The 20,825-nt window shown below is 40.9% G+C and overlaps 1 protein-coding gene across 2 annotated transcripts; it reads left to right on the forward strand.

The window, feature by feature from the left end:
* The first annotated feature begins 1,302 nt into the window (after positions 1–1,302).
* kitb (KIT proto-oncogene, receptor tyrosine kinase b) lies at positions 1,303–19,333 on the forward strand. 2 transcript variants are annotated; one of them, XM_083932539.1, is made up of 21 exons: positions 1,303–1,453; positions 3,886–4,161; positions 4,262–4,546; positions 6,531–6,670; positions 7,392–7,560; positions 8,909–9,098; positions 9,177–9,292; positions 9,407–9,521; positions 10,744–10,931; positions 12,168–12,274; positions 12,946–13,072; positions 13,420–13,524; positions 13,971–14,081; positions 14,659–14,800; positions 15,100–15,167; positions 15,270–15,361; positions 16,451–16,573; positions 16,839–16,950; positions 17,221–17,320; positions 18,003–18,108; positions 19,129–19,333. In XM_083932539.1, exons 1-21 carry the CDS (start codon positions 1,399–1,401, stop codon positions 19,270–19,272), a joined length of 2,871 nt encoding a protein of 956 aa, XP_083788665.1. In that variant the 5' UTR covers positions 1,303–1,398; the 3' UTR covers positions 19,273–19,333. The 2 variants fall into 2 exon arrangements, with proteins under 2 accessions (XP_083788665.1, XP_083788666.1); XM_083932540.1 differs by having other exon boundaries at positions 15,103–15,167.
* Positions 19,334–20,825: the final 1,492 nt, after the last annotated feature.

Here is a 20,825-nt window from a genome sequence, read left to right on the forward strand (position 1 = left end):
TTAAGTGGCACCATAGAAAATGTAAGATTGTAACATATTTTGCGGTCATAGCAAATAATGCATTTGTGACAAATGGGGATTTGGGGGGGTTATGAAGGCAAAAGCATTTGGCTAATAAAGTATGGTGAGTTGATGAAGAGTTATCCGACTTGTTTCATTTTTATTAATATGGGGGTACCATAACGAAATCTGTCAGTGCATACTCTCCATAAGCATTACATTTACACTGTCCAAAACATTTAGAGAACTAAAATTTCTCTTTACATCCAGTTTATTCATTTGTAAATACACACATGTATGTGTTAGAAAGAAAAAAGTACAGGCTTTTAAAGTAAAGGGTTTTTCAAATCCACGTGAGTGCCTGCCCCTTTTTCTTTCTGATCTGATACCCTTTGCAAGAGCACAGTGGTTTGAGGGACACCAGTAGCACTCCTGTGATGTTGTTTGTGTAGCTACTGTTATGTCTTAGATTCTCATTTTGTCACGTTGTGTGATTCTTTTATTAATACATATTTAATGGGCATTGTTAGAGGGAGCCTGAGATCCAAGACTTTGATTGCCAACCATTGCTTCTTGTAAATGTTGTGCACATGACAATAAATAACTTGAAACTTGAACAGGCTGAAGTCTTGGACTGGTACCAAAAATGTCGTCACATAATTATTGTTTTGTTTAGTATAGTGCTGGGGCATGAAAATGTTTGGTCCTGCACACAACCACATTATGAACATTTTAATTGACTCCTAGTGGGATACAAAGTTGATTAAATCTGGTAAAAGGTGACGATCATGCTGATTAGAGCTGGGAAATGTGATACTGGGTAGTGCATCACAAGCTCAATGGGTTTCTGCAGGGGGAAACTCCTAGCCAAGTGAGAACTGTCAGCATCACAACAGACCAAGAAGTGTGACAAGAGGCTTTCACCATAATTACACTTTATTCACATCTTAGATAAACATTTACAATCATCCTATTAGAAATATCCCTTTGTATTTGCATACGTTTCCTTAAATTACTTTTATTCCATGACAGTTTCTTGACATTATTTTTCTCGCAATGACTTTGTGAAAAAGGTTGAAGATGGCTTGCTCATGGTGAGAGCCGTTTCCTTTTATTCCCGGTAATAGCGGACTCATCACCTTGGCCGGGGCCCAGCCTATGCGGGACAGAAAGGAGAGGCAGGGATCCAGAGCAAAGGAGGAGAGGCGCTGCACTGTGTCTTTAAGCACCACTGAAATCCATCAGGGGGAGTCTCAGCTACAGGATCCTTGTGTTTGTGCGCCCAGTTACAGTGGAGGGACCGGCTCTGTGTTGTTACGGTGGATGTAAAGACCAGGATGGTTATTCCTGCACTTGTAACGCATGGAGTAGAGTGATTGGCCTAAAACCCGAATAATCATGAGATGTCACTGGATTGTCTTTGCCTCACATTTTGTTTTGCTGCCACTAGCAGGTAAGAACACCCGTTGATGTGCTTCTAAAAATGTCTTTGGTGACTCATGGCGTGTCTGTGCTTTTAATAATGACTTAGTACTGACCTCATTTTTGTCGCTTCACCTTCCAATAGTTTTATAAATTATATTTAAACGCCATATTCCAAGGAATATGACAGTGTACTATCGGGAAGAGTTTATAATGGGCGAATTATTACAAAATCTACATTTCCATATTCTTTCTTGCATTTATATAAGACTCTATGTCTTTTCAGACCAACAGAGTGTTGTTCTGTCCCCAAATTATTGTCCCTCATAGTTCCCTCCTGTCACTGTTTAAGTTCTTTCGCCCTTATTTAGACTAATTCAGATGTGAACGGCCGCGTAAAGCTGCGTGCAGCCTATCATTGCGCGTGTGGTGCAGCTTCTCTCTATGATAACATGTTCCTGAAGACTGTAAATTCGGTTTCCACATTGTTCCAAGGAAACGTAGTTGACGTTTATAACAAGAAGCGTTTAACGGTGCAGTGAGGGCAACCTGTCAGCTCATGCCTCCAGATCACATCTTTTGCATAACTATAGTAGGTGTGCGTCGAGGTACGCAGGAGATGCCTTTGGGCATGCAACAAGTGGGCGTGCGTGTGTGTGTATGTGTGTGTGTGTGTGTGTGTGCGCGCGCGCGTGTGTGTGTGTGTGTTTGAAGACGATTAATTATTTAACCCCATTTGAAATAGGGATTCGCTTGTCTTAGCAGGACAGCAGAAGAAACAAAGAAAAGCCAGAAATACATCTTTTTAAGATAAACATACCCAGCAGCACCTTGACATTTAACCACTCTGACCATGGTGATGATAGCTGTGTGTTTAGTCATGTAGACTTAAAGCCTAAGGTTTTTTTTAAACCCTTTGTATACTCAAACACCAACTGTAGAGCACCAGTTCTACAGATACAGGCACTTACACCCTGCACAACACAGATATTGATGTTTTTTTTGTAGGGGAGCCTATTTGCATCCACAGGCTTCTCCTTGCTTTCTTTGCCCTACTGCCTGAAGGCACAACAGTCACATGAAAATCCTGTTCTTGGAATGGTGCTTATCATGGAAATCTGCAAAATAAGATAGAAAAGCTGGGGGGTTTTAAACTGAGAAGAAAATGTTTGTTTACCTTATTCATCTTCAAGGGAGTTGATTAAGGGGCCTTAATGCATGGTTACTCAGTGGGTAGACAGCTCATTATTGATTGTTCAATTGAGCCATGGTGGTGTGATAGAACTTTGTCATGAGGGGCTCTATGTGCCAATCATGACATCCTATTTAACCATCACATTTTCTTTGGTTTTAGGAAATTGCGGTGGGAATTCTTCTTTTATAGACAATTAATGGATTACTCAACCAAACAATCTAAATATTAATCTCTAATGAAAGTACCTTTAGTTGCCAGGGATGGGGGCTTGACTTGCGACTTGGACACAAGTCGTACAAGCAAACACACACACAGTGACTTGAAACTTGACTTGAGATTGGTCCTCGAAAGACAATACATGTTTTAAATTGCTTAAATAATATGCAGTGTTCTTGGCTGACTGGATGGCGTGCAGCAGATGATAGAACATTCATTACAAACATAAAAGACTTGACTAGGACTTGTGACCAAAGACGTGTCATTTGACTTGGACTCTAGATCAGTGGATCACATGAGTCTTGACTTGAACGTGCCTCTTAAAGACTTGAGACTTGGACTCTAGCTTAAAGACCTGAGACATGACTTGGACTCTAGCTGAACTAGTCTACATGAGGCTTGAATTGGATTTGTGACCAAAGACTTGAAACTTGATTTGGACACTAGATCAAATAGCATAATTTAGGCTTGACTTGGACTTGCCCCTCAAAGACTTGAGACTTGACTTGGACTTGTGACAAAAGACTTGAGACTTGACTTGGATTTGTGACCAAATCCTTAAAACTTGACTTGGACTCTCCCTCAAAGACTTGAAAGTTGACTTGGACTTGTGACCAAAAACTTGAAACTTGACTTGGACTCTACCTCAAAGACTTGAAAGTTGACTTGGACTTGTGACCAAAAACTTGAAACTTGACTTGGACTCTCCCTCAAAGACTTGAAAGTTGACTTGGACTTGTGACCAAAAACTTGAAACTTGACTTGGACTCTACCTCAAAGTCTTGTGACCTGACTCGGACTTGTGACCAAAGACTTGAGACTTGACTTGGACTTCCAAAAGAAAGAAGTCTGAGCATCTCTACTAGCTGCTTTCTCCTGTTTTTGCTCTTGTCATTGATTACAATCTCTTTCTTGCTATACTTCCAAGAGCTGGATATCCATCATCATCAGTGTTACTGCTTTTTCTTCATTCTGTGCTGGATCTTTACTGATCTCTTCAACAATAGCATCCAGGTCCATACATCAATCATATCTTATCTGCTCTGTTCCAGTTTGGTGCCTGCCGGTCATCACCCCCAGTGGGCCTCACATAGTAGTTCCCAAGAGGGGAAAGCTTGAGCTGCGTTGCCGTGACAATGCTACGACATCTGGTGTCCCGTCCAGTTTGAGGTGGCAGAGGGAGAGGGCTCGCAGACTGGAGGGAGAGGTGGAGGAGGACGGAGGAGTTTATATCAAGGTGTCAGCAGCACAAGCCTACCACATGGGTCGCTATGTGTGTGTCAACAACAGCACACTGGAACACAGCTCCATCTATGTATATGTGAAAGGTGGGTGTTAGAGGTGGGGAGAGAGAGAGGCATGTGATTAGAGATTGTGTGTCTCTTTAATCACGTTTATCACTCCAAATCTACCTTTTTATCTCCTCAGACTCCCAGAACGCCTTCCAGCGCACCATGGTGAACATCATCCTGGTGCGTGCAGGTGAGAACTGCACAATTCCCTGTCTTGTGACCGACCCTGAGGTCACCCTCCTGGCCTTGGAGACCTGCGATGGCCGGCCTTTGCCCTCCGGTCTGAGTTACCACAGCAACCTCCAGCGGGGCGTCATCATCAGCAATGTGAGAAAGGAGTATGAGGGCTGTTTTGTGTGTGTGGGGCAGCTGGCTGGAGTCAAAGTGACGTCGGGCGAATACACTGTGGACGTACGACTTGGTAAGTGAGAGATATGATGGACGAGGGAGATTTGTAAGTTTCCAAAAACTATTATTCATGTTGGTTAAATGTTTAATGGTTCTCCACGTGGCATAGCTTTATCAAAATCAGAATCAGAAATACTTTAATAATCCCAGGGGGGAATTATTTAAAAGCATCTGTCAACTGGGTGATAATTAAAATGATGCATTTCCCATTTTAATCCAGGTCTGTGTTATGGCAATGTGGGCATTGTGTTAAGATGAACAGTGTTTGGTCTGTCTTTGTGGCAGAAGTCCGCATGGAACAGAGCATGGGCAGAGCATGATGATGCGAAACGACGCCTTACACGTCAGATGGCGGATTTTAGCAGTTCTCTGATCTTCTGTTCTTCTGAACACAATGAACACATTGCCAAGACACAGACTTGGATTAAAATGAGTAAAGTATCACAGGAAAGAAGTAAGGAAGAAGCTCTTGACATCTTTACAGAAAGTATCTAAGGGAAGATTTACTGTATAAAGTCAGAGTAAATGTCACTAGCTTGTAAAAGGGGTAATTCAATTATTTCTCTTGTAGCCTTCCAGTAATTACACAGTAGAAGGTAAAGGCAAATACCATAATGCAAATTACCCAATACTCAAAGTAAACAGTGAGGTCAACACCCTCAAAGCTGTTAAAACAACACAACTAAGGCTGGGCAGTGTAAGGAAAAAGAAGCATTCATGTAATGTTTAATAGGATATCTTCTGATCCGACTTTTAGAAGACACAGCATCATGTAAGTTAAGAAATGGAAAATCATATTCAAAATTGGCTTCTCGATGTTCATCGCACAGTAGAACTCTAAAATGGTAGTCTCTTAGTGATGGACTTGTGATTAATAGATAAATGATATCCATACACATGTAAACAAGACTAGGAGTCGGCAGCCATGTGGCACTGTGAGGCTGTAGTTAGACATGGATGGGGGGCTTAAAGAGATAGGCGCTCAAACACCGTGAATACAGGTGTACTCAGACAGACAGACACAAAAGAATGTAAACATATTCTTGTATAAACCCAAAATAAGAATGAACTGAAAAATGAGCACAATATGGGTCCTTGATAAGTTGACTCCGAAAGGACAGTTAGAAAAAAAAAAGACAATATATCCAATTTGGATTTAAACTAATTAAACTAATTGATTTCCAGTGGCTTTAATGCCAGTGCAAAACGTCATGGCAAGCCATCAAATAGTTTTTCAGTCTGGACCAAAGTGATGTGGAGCGGCAGACCAGCAGAGCTGCTACAAATCTTCATAAGATATCATAATGCATCCTGGCAGAGATCAGTGGTCACTGCAACTATGCACACTGAAGATGTCTTTTGGCAAAAGACGTTAAGCCCATAGTTTTTCTTATAATTATATTAATTAGGAAATGTACCATAAAAGCATTTTAGCATTTTAGATGAGTGGAAACTGATCATGTTTCTGTTCAGCCTTGCCCTACATCAGCAGATTCCGTCTGGTCTGCAGCAGAAAAGAAGTCCAAACAGAGACAAGCTGGGAGGAGCCGGGGTGTTGTGTCCTTTTGACTGATGGAGAGAGGGAGAGAGAAAAGAGACATGAGGGAGGGAGGAGCAGAGGGATTAAGTTCCACACTGAACAAAGCTTTCTAACGGTGCATGAAGGCTGTGTTTGTGGTAAATAGAATTACCACAGTCTTCATCAAACATCCACCGAAGTGACGTCAGCATTTAATGCCCGAAATAAATCATCCAGTTCATATGCTCACAAGTGTCTGCATATGCAAATACTGTACTTATGTGCATTGTCATTGGTGCGTGTTAATCCAGTAATGGATTTCCTCTCACTAAGCAAACAGGAGTCAGATACCCTGAAGGGTCTTTTAAGATAGAATACAGATAGAATTACAAATTACAATAGACTGGGAAATCACACACAGATGTTATTTAGCTAATCACTTGTATTCAGTTGCTTGCTTTTTCATCTCTTGATCCAGTGCCGGAGGTGGCTCCAGTGATCACACTGTCCCAGAAAGATACTGTTATCCTGAGGAAAGGAGAGCAGTTTGAGATCACCTGTGGCTCTGCCAACATCAACCCGGACTTCAGTGTCAAGTGGGATTTCCCTTCAACAGCGGTGAGTTTGATGAAGGGATTGACTGGCTTCGCCATTGTCTCTATGTCCGGGTCAATTTGCGTTACTTTATTTGTTTCTAACTGACTGGCTTTCTTTGAAAGAGTATATCCCCACCCATCCTAGAAACAGTCAGATATTTACACTGAAGTTTTTACCAGGTCTGGGGGTTTAATGACACAAAAAGGAGTTCTATTTTTTACACTGATTTGGCTTTAAAACATCCTTTTAAGAGATATACTGTACATAAAATATAATTGAACAATGAAATTAATAAATTCTATGTGAAATATTGGGATTTCTTTAAATACTCTGAAAAGTGTGTGTAAGTTTGTTGGCAAGAGTAAATCCTTGCTACAGGTCTGGACTTTTTGAATGTTAAGTCAGCTGTTTAAAGGAATACTTCACCATCAAGATGACCATTTGAATAACAATTATTCACTCTGTGTAACCTTGAATTCTAGAAGAAAAATTAGTTTTTCTCGAAAGCCTCCATAGAAAATAAAGGATCCAAAAACAGAGAAAACTTGTTTTTCTTCAAGAATTCAAGGTTATGGGTGAATATATGACAGACAAATGATCCTTTTCATGGTGAAGTATTACTTAAAGTTTAATATTAAAACACAGCTGTGAGGAAAGTGTACGCTCACATGAATACCCTGCCAGGTGTTTTCAGCGATACCCTGAAAACACCTGCTCACCTTTGTCCCTGACGCCCCCGCAGCATCCCGATGAATCCCACACCTCACACATCCTCTCCGGTTCCCGCGGTTACCAACGCGCCACCTCACTCTTGATCACGGCTGTCAACCAATCTGACTCTGGCACTTACCACTGCCACGCCCACAATGAGAGGGGCGCCAGCACCACAGCGCTGCAGCTGGATGTCCGAGGTGAGTGTTGTAGATGCTTTATTGCATTCATACGCAACAAGGCCACCGACTGGATTCAACCAACATCATCTGGGCCACCACCACTCATTCACAGTATCAACAACTCTCAACTAACACTTAGGGCGCACTCACACTGTCCTTCCGCACCGGGCCAAAACCGTTTTTTTCAGATAAAGCCTAGTGCGTTTGATCAGTGTGAGTGCACCCGCTCCGCGCATAACTGCAGACAGCGGGCCGTACACGGCCCGCCTGAGAGAGGTGGGCTTTTGTAGAGCCCGTTTGCACATGTACGAGTACAAGCGCACGAACGTGTACGAGCACGAGCACGAGCACGAGGGCTACGACGGTTCTGACGTAATTTATGTGCGCCTGTTAGGACATAGAAAAAAGAAAGAGGGACCATGCGCGGACATTTAACAACAACAACAATGGCGGTGAAAGGTTCACGTTGGTGTGATGAGGAGGTGGAGTGTTTACTGCAGATTTGGTCGGATGAAAATATTCAAAAACAGTTGAACAAGACGCACAAAAACTCGGAGGTCTATGGAAAGATTTGTAAACAAAGCGACGCATCGCGATGACCTCAATCAATGCGTGTGACGTGTGAGTACAAACGGGCCTGGGGCGCGGGGGGAGAGGGAGGGGGGACAAGTACCCGAAAGCCCTGGGCGCGGTGCGGAAGGACAGTGTGAGTGCGCCCTAAGCACTAACACCAGTGTTCACACATTACATTTTTTTGACGGCCTCTTATTTGCATAGCATGCAAATTAATATGTAGGCACCTCAGGGAAACAGCTGTCATCATTCAAAGTGTGTTGTTGTTGTATACCAGTAGGAATTTCCGTCTAGACATGATTTGAGCAAGACACGCTTGACAGACCACAAAAAGGCGCAGCAAAAGAGATGAATGTACCAGCCAACAAAATACTAGCAAAGCTTTGCCATGTTTGCCTAAATGATTTGTTCTAGTCATGAAATCAAATCAAAACATTTTTTATTTGTATCCGCCCCATAACTGAGATATACTCAAAAAATGAAAGGTCCCTTCCTTGGCCCATGCGACACACATCCACCACGTTTCATTACGGTTCATTGGTCCTGCTGACAGACAAATAACCAGCAGATAAACCGTGACAAAAATCCAATTACCTTGACGAGGTGATAAAGGTAGACTGGGCGGGTTTTTAGGCACGCCTTAAAGGGAGGCATTAGACATCAAAGAATATATTTACTATATATTTGAATGCAAACGTACATATAGCATCTACAGTATAACCTTTGCTTATCTGTAGGACTTATAGATTGGTGGAATTTTCCTCTAACTATGTCTTTATCTGCTGTCGTCCAGATCAGGGGTTCATCACCATGTTAGGGAGCCCCGGTCCCCTGCAGGCTGATGTTAAAGAGGGGGAGAGCCTGAGCCTCAGAGTAGAATTTAATGCCTATCCTGTACCCAGCTCCCTGACCTGGTCTTACAACGACAAACTGCTCCTCAACACCACGGAGCATGTCATCACCGTCCACCGCCGCAAATACAGGTACACTTAGTTTACACTGTGTACTCCACCGCAAGTTCTCATGCACGTGCAAACAATGAATTGTGTCCTTATCATCAGACTCATCAGTGAGCTGAGACTAGTGAGGGTCCTTGGCTCGGAGGGCGGGATCTATAAGTTCTCTGCCAGCCACGACGACGCATCAGTTGATCATTTATTCCACGTTTACGTCAGCAGTAGGTGGCTTTCACAGTTTTTACATTGTACAACAAGTACCTTAGTATTTCAATGTTTTCTATGTTAAATGTGTGACTCTTTTCTATCAATCCGCCCGCCTTTTTCTCTACAAGGCAAGCCGGTTATTATTGCCCAGGAAGGTCCTGTTGATGGACAGGTGCGATGCATTGCCGCTGGTTACCCAGTCCCTAAAATAAGCTGGTACTTCTGTGAGTTGCCCCACACCAGGTATGCCTGAATACACTGCGCTACTTTAATCAACAGAGTGTTTGTGTCACTTTATTTACTTTATGAGCAGCTACTGTATCATCAGCTGGATTTAAACCTTTGACATTTTAAATGTTTTATCCTTATTTTCTTTATCTATGGAGAGACTGATTGACTATTTGAATTCACGAATGTCATGTTTAAAGGCGATCTGGTGAAAGTGACCAGAGGAAACAGATAAGACAAGTGGTAGAAAGTCATGATATAAAAAAAACTTTTTTTAACATTTGACAAAATAAGCAACTATTGTAATAAATCACTTCATCGCATCATGAATTATCACATTATTTTTCAGTAGTTTTCCTTTTCCTGTTGTTTATCCTTCCTATTTCATAGTCAGTTTGCTTTCATGTCAATTTTGTAATATGAACAATTGGATTTAAGCATTTCAATTCACCTATCGATATATAATTAAAAACTTCCTTGGTTTTTATGCTGCTTATAGTAAAAGCTTTCACAGAAAAGCAGTGTGACTTTAGACCATTACACTCACATTAATCTCCAACACCTTCTGTTGTTTTGTCTGGCAGTTCCTTTGAGAGCAGGAGAGGCTCATGGGAGCTGAAAAAGTTGGTTTATAGTCTCATTAGCATTCAGACAAATAAGCCAGCTGGATTTGAATGTTGCTCAACAAAATATAAGAATTGAAAGGCTTTTAGAGCTCTGGTAAAATAGGCATTTGACTTGTTTTATAAATTAATAGCTTAACAATTACAGTAATTGACTTATTAAAATAAACAGAAGCTGAAAATAGTTGCAATAATGTTATCATTCAGAGGAAAATGTAACCTGTTTAAAAACAAAGCACTTTTATTGCAATTAATTAATACATTTGTATCCACAAAATATCCAATATGTTTACATGTATTTGCAATTATTATTTGTGTATTTTATTTACCCAGTGATACAAACTGAAAAAGGAGAAAATATAAATAATACTAATGATAAACGTCAGATTGAATAAGAATAACTTTTACCATACTCATGTATGCACATACATACATATACACACATGTACGAAGAAAAATATTTATATGTACTTATGTACATTCATTCATGCATCCAGAAACACTTCTAAATGAATTAAGAGGGGTGTTACTAAAACTAACTAATTAAAGCCAGACAAACACACTGGAGAAACATGTAAAATGTAACCTTAAACAACTCTATAACCCCTCAACAGGTGCTCACACCTGCCCAATGCCACCCAGTGGGAGACGCTCGATGTTGCCATGGTGACAGAGTCCACCTTCGGTAGGAGTGCGGTGGTGAGCCGACTGAACGTGAGCAAGGAGCATGCACACTATCACACCCTGGAGTGTGTGGCCAGTACGGAGGGGGAAGAGGCCTACACACTGTTCTCCATCAGTGGTATGACACACACACACACACACACACACACACACACACACACACACACACACACATACATACTGTATATACCAAACTCATTGACCCCGTGTCTGTAGAGGCCAGTTGTGTTGTTACTGGATGCAGATGGAATAAGATTAGTGTATGCTGACTTTGCAGGCTGGGATTATAAGGTGTAGACTCACTAATCCTTGTCACACAAACAAACACCACTGCTGCAGCTGTCTGTCTTAGTTCGGATTTCTGAAGTGCGCTTGTATGAGTTTACTATCCATAAGATAAAAGGCCACTTGGGGCAGCCAATGGCTTAGTGGTTAGAGCAGTCGCCCCATGTAAAGAGGCCTGTCCTTGAGGCAGAGGCCACAAGTTTGACTCTGACTACGACCTGTGGCCCTTTGCTGCACGTCTCCCCCTCTCTCTCTCACCCCATTTCCTGTCTGTCCAATATGTAGGCTTGTAAAACTGCCAAAAAATAATCTTTAAAAAATATATAAATAAAAGGCCGACCTCAAAAAATCAATATCTGTTTAAGGGTATGCTATATTTTGAATATTTTCACAGCTTTACCTTGCCGTTAAACAGTCCAATTTCAGTTTACGTGTGTTACATTTAAAGTCACCAGGCTCCACTGACAATAACATTGCATGTCCTTTTACCTTGCAGAATGGTTGCTGGTCTACTGCTTACAAAATTTGTTAGTGTGTTAGGTATTTTTGTTAGTTCCTAAACCTTTAAAACACCAAAGTCACACAGTAACACAGACATCCTAACCGATAAAGGCAGCAGTAGACCAGCGTGTAGTGAGAGGAGTCTGGTGGCTTTGACAAGAGCTTTGAACGGTTTCACTTCTCCCTGTATAAACTAAAACAGGGCTGTTTGACGACAATGTAAAGTAGTGTAATTTTTCTAGTTATTGCATATATTTAGACTAATAAAGTTTTTTCTTTTTTTAAAGTGGGCCTTTTTTAGATGACTTAAATATATTTATCTGCTGCCCCCACCTACAGCAGTACATTGCTTAGTTAACATGCCTGTTCTCCTGTCTGCTTCTCCAAACTGGAGGCGTGCCGACCGCCTATCTACTGTAAGTAATGCACTGACTACGGATAAGAACCTCATACAGCCCCACTTCAAAAAATCCGAACTACCCCTTTAACACAGAGAACGAGGATGTAACTGTATGTGTGTACTACCGGTAAACGTATACTTCAATGCCCCTTGTGTGTTTTCTCTCAGAACGCATGGTCCCCCATAAACTCTTCACTCCTCTGCTAACTGGCATGGTGGCCACTGGCGTCTTCCTCTGCCTCATTCTAGTGGTGCTGCTCTATAAATACATGCAGGTAAGATAGGAAATAACTCAAAAATAACAATACCATTACTGTAATGAAGAAATAGTATTTAATCTGAGTGGGGTCATATGCGTCTCTCATAAATCACAGAAATGTATCACCATCAATCAAACCCTGTTTAAAATTTATCAGACATCAATGTGAAATCAAGTTCATACTACCATTGATGTGCAGTTATGGCTGCAATAGTCTCTGACTCAAAGACCCGCTCTCATTAACTAATGACTCATGCCTCTGTCTTGATTATTGTACATGTATGTTAAAGTTAGACGCATCTTTCTGAGATCAGACTAGTTTTTTGCTGCATGTGGTAATGATATCTACCAGATAATAGTGGAAACATGTTTCTTTTAATCAATATGAATGTGTCCTAATGAATTTGAAATGACTCAATCAGCCATTCAGAGTGCATACATGCTGTAGTTAAAGCTTTTTGACACTCTGATCAAGCCATTAATGTGCCCCCCCACACACACACACACACATACACACACAGCATGATGCTCTTATTGCACTCAGATGAGTCAGACTCCTTGAGAACTAGTTTACGAATTCGCAATGGGATCATCAGTCTCAACGCAGGATGACAACCAGAGTGCATCAAAATTGAATAGAGTCACTTTCTCTGTATAAATGCCCTCTTTCCTCTCAAACTTTAACAGAAACCAAAGTTCCAAATCCAGTGGAAGGTCATTGAGAGTATCCATGGCAACAACTACATATATATTGACCCCACCCAGCTGCCATATGACTCCAAATGGGAGTTTGCTCGACAGAAACTACGCTTCGGTATGACAGCGTCCATGTAGCTATATATATTTGTTAACATTTGTGAGCAAGTGTGGTGATTGTTTGTGATCGTTGTTACTTCAGTTGGATGTTTGAGCTTAACTGAGCAGAATGATGATGTTGAGTTTTACAGTAAAAGTAATCCATTACACTTTTCTGTGGAAGAACTATGTGACACAGTTATTATTCAAAACAAATATTTCTAAATGCCTTATATCATGTCAACTGTGTGTGTGTGTGTGTGTGTGTGTGTGTGTGTGTGTGTGTGTGTGTGTGTGTGTGTGTGTGTGTGTGTGTGTGTGTGTGTGTGTGTGTGTGTGTGTGTGTGTGTGTGTGTGTTCCCACAGGTAAAACTCTTGGCTCTGGGGCTTTTGGAAAGGTAGTGAGGGCCACAGCATATGGACTCTGTTCTGCAGATACTGTTACAACCGTCGCTGTTAAGATGCTCAAACGTAAGTGGTCTGTTTTTCTCTCTTTCTCTGCGGCTGTGTAAGAAACCACTCCTTGTCCTCTCATTCCTTATTCTCTATAGAACTGCATCACTCTGTTTTTAACCATTATACTTGAAATGAAAGACAGGAATGAATTAGGAAGGAAAAAACTAATAACAATATTTAAAGTTTATCACAAGTTATTGCATTATAATGTTGCCATTTATGTGGCATTATTATAAAAAGCATTATAACCAATTAAACAATAATTCTTCATATGCTAGATGGTATACATTTATATAAACAAAGAAAATAACATTTGTATTACTTATATATAACTTGGACACAAAAAAATATTTAAATGCAAATGCAGTGCGCTATAAATATATATATATCAAATATGGAGTAATTTCGGAACACATTAGACATTGTAAGAGTATTTAAATGTCCTGGTAATGTCTTCCCAGCCAACGCTCATGCTACGGAGAAGGAGGCGCTGATGTCAGAGCTGAAGGTACTCAGTTACCTGGGAAACCACGTGAACATCGTTAACCTCCTGGGGGCCTGTACTGTCGGAGGTGATGATTTTGAGCTTAATGTGGTCACTATATTCCTTTTGCATTTTTATTATATATATTGACTGATTTTGTTTTATGGTAAGGTTGATGTGCTGACTTGATGCCATGCACAGCCAATATTGACCTCTTATTAAAAATCAGATATTGGACAGTCAGTACCACCTGGCTCCGATATGAAAACGTGATGGAGTTTGACTCGTCACAAATTTACTATGCAGACGATCAATATTACAGACCCGTCTAGACCTCAGCATTGATTATAATGCAGTATTTAGATTGGATTTAACACAAGTATGCATGAGGATGTTATTATTAAAAAACACTGCTCATGAAAAATCCTATTTTTAAGATATTGACACACATTACTTCAATATGTGTCAGCACAAAAACATTGAAAATGGCTTTAAACTGTCTGAATGCACTATATATGTCCTGCCTTGAAATGAAACCTGACACCATCTTCCAAATGACTCATAATTGTAGCTTTGGATTTCTGACTATTGTTTCCTGTATTATTGCTGTCATACGGTTTAAAAATCAGTGAGTGAGGTTTCTTTTCATCTCTGCATCCTGCCAGGCCCAATTTTGGTGATCACAGAGTACTGTTGCTATGGCGACCTCCTAAACTTCCTGCGCAGAAAAAGAGAGTCCTTTCTAAACTCCCAGGTTGGTGATGGTTACTATCGCAACATCTCCAACCAAGCAGAACCTACAACAAGGTGTGTATGTGCGTTGATTTAAATTGTGAATTGTAAAATGGTTGCCTTGTCAACATTTAATTCTCATGTGTATTTGTGTGTGTGATGTATGTGTGTGTGTGTGTGTGTGTGTGTGTGTGTGTGTGTGTGTGTGTGTGTGTGTGTGTGTGTGTGTGTGTGTGTGTGTGTGTGTGTGTGTGTGTGTGTGTGTGTTCGTGTGTGTGTGCGGTGCGTGTGTTCTTGTGTGTGTGTGTGTCTGTGTGGGTGTGTTTGTGTGTGTGTGTGTGTGTGTGTGTGTGTGCGTGTGCGTGCGCGTGCAGCAGCGAGGTGATTGGCACAGGATACATGCCAATGCGTCCCTCTGAGAAAGAACGGTCTTCCCAGTCAGGTAGAAAGTCTCTCACTTTGCTTTTCCTATCGTTTCCTATCTTTAACGACACACCATGTGCCTCACCTCCCGTAGAAGTCTGACCATGTCATCTTTATCTAGTTGATGTAGAGGAGCTGTCTCTGGACGCCGAAGATCTTCTCAGCTTTTCCTACCAGGTGGCCAAAGGAATGGAGTACATTACTTCCAAGAACGTAAGGCTGTTACGGATCCTGTGCTTATTTATAGAGTCGTCACAGAGGAGATTTAAAAGTGTTGCTGCTAGTTTATAAATCACGTTATGCGCCAACATGCTGTGCATTGCTGTAAGCTAATAGTGCCCGTACAACTAAACGTGGTGAAGCTGCATTTACATTAGAACATATACTCCAATCCAATCCAAATGTATTTATTAAGCACATTTAAAAACAACAAAGTTGACCAAAGTGCTGTACAGTCAGACATAAAAACAGCACATGAAAACACTGAGACCAACTTAAAGTCAACGCTTTAAAATGATTTAAAAACAGGCAGTGTGGGGGACAGCAGAACATGTGAATGGCAGAGAGTACTGCACAAAAGGGACCAACTTGGTCCAGTGCTGAGCGAGAGCGCAGTCTGCAAAACGGGCTGCAATGTTATCCTGTGGAGCGGAATTATACCGTCAACATATGTCCACTAAAATAACTTGTTTTTGAAACATTGTTTTGTGTGTCTGACAAAAATATAGAAAGAAGTCTCACTCGAAGATAAGTCTCGTTCAACCTGACTCATCCATGTTGTCAACATCAGCTAAATATTCAAATCTCTCTCCCTGATACCCCTCTCTCCAACTCTCACTTACTGTATGTCCACTGCCGTCTTAAGGCGATAAGTCACCTCTGGATTTCAGAACGAGACTTCTTCATGAGCAAGAGCAAGACTTGGTTATGCATATTAACAAACAGACTGGATCTAGCTAAAGATAGGGTCCTTTCCATAATGTTGTCAGACACTAATCATAACAATCTGCACTTTTAGTGATAGACTGCAATAGCCCTAAAGCTGTACTAAAACTAGAAATTCTCCTGTCTATATTTTTTTGTTAAATAGATTTGTTTGTATTTCTATTTGCCCAATCATATTATTTATGTATTGTGTAACACACTGTCCATTTGTCAATTTGCCTTTTGTGTTTGTGAGGTTAAACTCGCTCCACCTCATTTGTACATGTATGCTGTGTCATTCACTGCAGAAACCAGTCACAGTGTCATTACTTATTTCCGTGTGTGTGTGTGTGTGTGTGTGTGTGTGTGTGTGTGTAGTGCGTCCACAGGGATCTTGCAGCCAGAAACATTCTGCTGACTCACGGCAGGGTGGCAAAAATCTGTGACTTTGGGCTGGCACGAGACATCACCACTGATGCCAGCTACGTGCTCCGGGGCAATGTGAGTCTGTCCTTCTTTTTTTTATTGATTGTTTTGTTACCTGTGAACACTCCAAAAGACAAAAAAAGAAGAACATCCTCAGAAATAAGTACCTGGTAGTCATATAATGTTCATTTTCTTTTAACCCACCAATCGATCAACGCTCACTGTGTCAGCTTTACTCAAATCAAAATATTTGTACCATTATAGAGAAAATATATTTTATGTTTTAAGAATGAAAACATGGCTCATACCGCTCTTGTAATCACGGCTCTCCCTCCTACAGGCGCGTCTGCCAGTCAAGTGGATGTCTCCCGAGAGCATTTTCGACTGTGTCTACACCTTTGAGAGTGATGTGTGGTCCTATGGCATCCTGCTCTGGGAAATCTTCTCTCTGGGTAACATTCACAGTTAGAGCTTTGCAGCCGCATCTGTTTCATAATGTTTGAGCCATCATTGTGATCCACTCTCTCTCTGATGATGCTCCCGAGCAGAAACATCACTTAGTGGTGTGAATGGTACAAAAGCATATTGATTGTGATACATGGAGCTGCAGAAACTGGTGTTATTGCATGAATTCATGATTTCTTGCCTTCCAAAAATTAGACATAAATGACATCTATCTAAAAGTATCTAAAGCGTGTGCATGATGTATGTCTGTGTTGCAGGTAACAGCCCGTATCCTGGAATGCAGGTGGGCTCAGTGTTTTATAGGATGATTCAAGATGGCCACAGGATGAGCAGACCGGAGTTCGCTCCCATCGAGATGTAAGTGTTCTTACTTAAGTTTTATAGGGCTGCAACTAATGATTTATCTGCCGATAATGTTTTCATTAATCGATAAATTGTTTTGTCTATTAAAAAAGGCGCAATGTGACGGCATCAAATGTCTTGTTTTGTTCGACCAACAGTCCTAAATCAAAAAAATCAGTTTACAAGGACATAACAATCAGACAAAAGCATTAAATCCTCAAATTGGAGGAGCTGAAACCAGACAATGTTTGGCTTTTTTTCTAAAAAAGAAAAAGAAGACTTCCCCAAGGCCAATGGTGCATTAAGTTTCCCTCTGATGTTCCTATTTCCCAAGTTGTTGTACAAGTTTATTCATTAAGATAAACCCCTTGAGATGAACCATCTCTCCTACAGTTGAGAAGTCGTTTTACTGGCTTTGGTGTGTTTATGAGCTTTAAGCCGAAAGACCAAACAACATGGACGCTACAACAGATGTATTTTATTGCTCAGAGCGTTAAAACAACGCATTATTAGTTGTTTTAAGTGTTGTGTCCAGCACAGGTGATCAGGTGAGCCGGAAACTCCTTTTTTCAATTATTCCACGACCACATGAATGCAGCACATCTGCCCTGTCTTGCAACGTTAACGGAAGTTGTCTATCTGCACCGTGTTTCGGATCCACTGCAAACTTTTAATGGGTTCTTTCTCACCTCTGTAGGTATGACATGATGTTGTCTTGTTGGAGCCACGATCCTTTGAAAAGACCTTCCTTCAGGAAACTGGTGGAGAGAACTGAGCTACAGCTGTCAGAAAATACCAGAAATGTGAGGAGATGGAACAGTGGTATGATTTTCTGCAGGGGAAAAAAGGAGCAAGAGATGAATAATATCTGTAATAAAGATCCCCAGCCAAAATAGAACCATGTTTGTTAAATGTTATAGGGTATGCTTTTTAGGACACTCTGACGCCCACATTTTTTTATTCTCACCTAATTAAAGGCACTACGCTGATGTTACGAGCGAAGTTCATTTTACGTGTCATGTGCAGTCAGACCCAGCCTGTGAAAACTGTTGTGTAACTTCTTCCCAGTGGTTCTGAAGAAGCTTTTGTCAAGTGTGGGACACCCTAAATGATGTCATCAGGGTTATCTATTTGATCTGTTATTACGTATTATAAGTTTACCGTAGAAAGCCTGCATTACAAATTGGGAGCAAGATGTTTGAGAGACATGGGCATTTATCAGCAGGCACATTCTGATGAAAGTTGTCAGGTTGATTTATGGGAAATGCAGGAACTATCAGTATTCTTGCTTTTTTATTATGTAATCACCTATAATGACTGATTAGTTTTAGTCTGTCAGCGACCAGGAACTATCTTGTGTATGTAGTTTGATGTTTTTACATAGTTTAAGGTTTTTATACCAAGTACACATGCAAAATTAAATTATATTCATGGGATGCTCAAGTTTCAATCTGATCTGAATCTTACTCTTTCATTTAGCCCAGTGATTATTTTGCAGATAAACTAAAAAAAACAAAAAACAAACAATGAATGGCTTTCAGAAAGGAAATGAGCCATAAGATCCGGCTACAACAGCAACAACCTAGGAGACATTTTGGGAAATTTTTATTGATTGATAGAAGTAAGTTGCCAGGCGTCCTGGCAGCCTAAAAGTGCCGTCAGCTCTCTACTGTCACTACCTAATAAAGGAGGAAAAAAGAAGTAGAATGGCAGAATGTCTCTCTGAAATGATGCATTTACTGTGCATACGACATTGTTATTTGGCCTGTTTTTCATTTTCCTTGCATTTAAAAAAAAACTAAAAAACGTGTGTTGTTCCTCAGGTTTACCTGACACTGAACAACGCTCCAGGTCACCCAGAGCAGCAGAGGGCGCCATCACGGAGGTTGAGCTCAGTCTGCAGCACTACAGCACCCACCCAGCCTTTACTGCAAAGCACGGTTGACGTCTTCCAGGACTATGTCTGACACACATACGCGCACACACACACACACACACACACACACACACACACACACACACACACACACACACACACACACACACACACACACACACACACACACACACACACACACACATACATACACACACACACACACACACACACACACACACACACACACACACACACACACATACATGTATGCACGTAAAAACTGCTATGAATCATAAACCCCTAAAAAAACCCTACCTCCCTGATCATTCTCTCCTTTTATCGCACAAACTACTAGCCAAAAGAGCCAAATACACACTGTAAACTACTAACAACACATTCACTTAAACTAACTCTTAAACTCTGGCCTTCCTGCATCAAACACACACACACACACACACACACACACACACACACACACACACACACACACACACACACACACACACACATATATATATATACAGATACTGTATATAAACGACCCTGCACTGGGTTCTCTCAGTATTGGCCTCTATCTAATCTCCCCATTGGCGTATTGATCTCTGCCGTAGGTATTTTAGGTGCATGTCTTTAGAAAGCAGACTCCAGCACTAACCGTCCATCAACATCCCCCGTCAGCAGCCGGAGTTTTGGCTCACATTGATTGCATCCTAAGACACTTTGGGGAAAACAGAGACCTTTGACTGACAAATAGATAAGCACAGTTGGTGCTGTGATGAGTGGACTGTTTTTGTGTGAGTGTCGGATTTGTCTCCTTTTTTATAGGAACATTTTGTCATTTTGGCAAATATAAATAAATACCCATTTCTTACAGATGAGAAAATTGATATCACCCTGATATCTCTGGGTTAAGTATGGAGGTAAAGCCTACAGCTGTTTAGCTTAGCTTACCATAAAGACTGTAAATGAGGGGAAACAGCTATCTGGTTCTGTCCAACTGATAAAATCCTACCAGCAGCAGGTACAAAAAATGGTTATTTGTGGTTTTAATGGGGAGTTATGTGTTGGACTATTTCTTTGCCTGGAGCTGTGATTTCTTGCTGGTTGCCTGGCAACTTTATTCAAACTGAACTGGTTTTGCTTTTGTTTTTTCTCTTGAGAATTAATACAAGCCTTGCCTATGTTCATGTCTATTTCGCGGCCTGTCACTGTTTACAACAGTTTCTAGTCTTTATCTAAGCTAAATGCCTGCTGTCTCCAGCTTCATTATGAATAGACGGTCATTCTTCTCATCTAACTTTCTGCAAGAAAGTAAAGAAGTGTATACCCCAACTATTAAAATACTTGATTAACTGCAAGATTCACTAGATAAACAAACACTGAGTTGTTGTCAGCAAGCGCTGCCTACCTTAAAGCTGCTTTTAATAGGGCTTGAAAACAAGATACCTTCTGATAGAGACATAAAGTCTCTTTTACATTATAACAAACGAGCCATAGCAAGGTGGCATGCTAATGAACATAAAGCTGTAAGTTACACAAACACTGATTCCCATCTGTGCATTGTAGCTTTGAATACTGTGATAACTGGTGTAATTGCTGTACGTACTTAAGGGTTAGCTTTAGTTTAGTCTGTGGCCTTTA

This window comes from Echiichthys vipera (genome assembly GCF_963691815.1).
Source record: "Echiichthys vipera genome assembly, chromosome: 2".
In the NCBI taxonomy this organism is placed as follows: domain Eukaryota; kingdom Metazoa; phylum Chordata; class Actinopteri; order Perciformes; family Trachinidae; genus Echiichthys; species Echiichthys vipera.

Excerpts from the sequence above, each read along its gene's own strand:
- kitb (XM_083932539.1), top strand. The coding sequence starts at position 1,399 with ATGAGATGTCACTGGATTGTCTTTGCCTCACATTTTGTTTTGCTGCCA. Across the intron at positions 14,801-15,099 it reads CAAGCAGAACCTACAACAAG|CAGCGAGGTGATTGGCACAG; the intron begins GTGTGTATGTGC and ends GTGCGCGTGCAG. Across the intron at positions 16,574-16,838 it reads GCTACGTGCTCCGGGGCAAT|GCGCGTCTGCCAGTCAAGTG; the intron begins GTGAGTCTGTCC and ends TCCCTCCTACAG.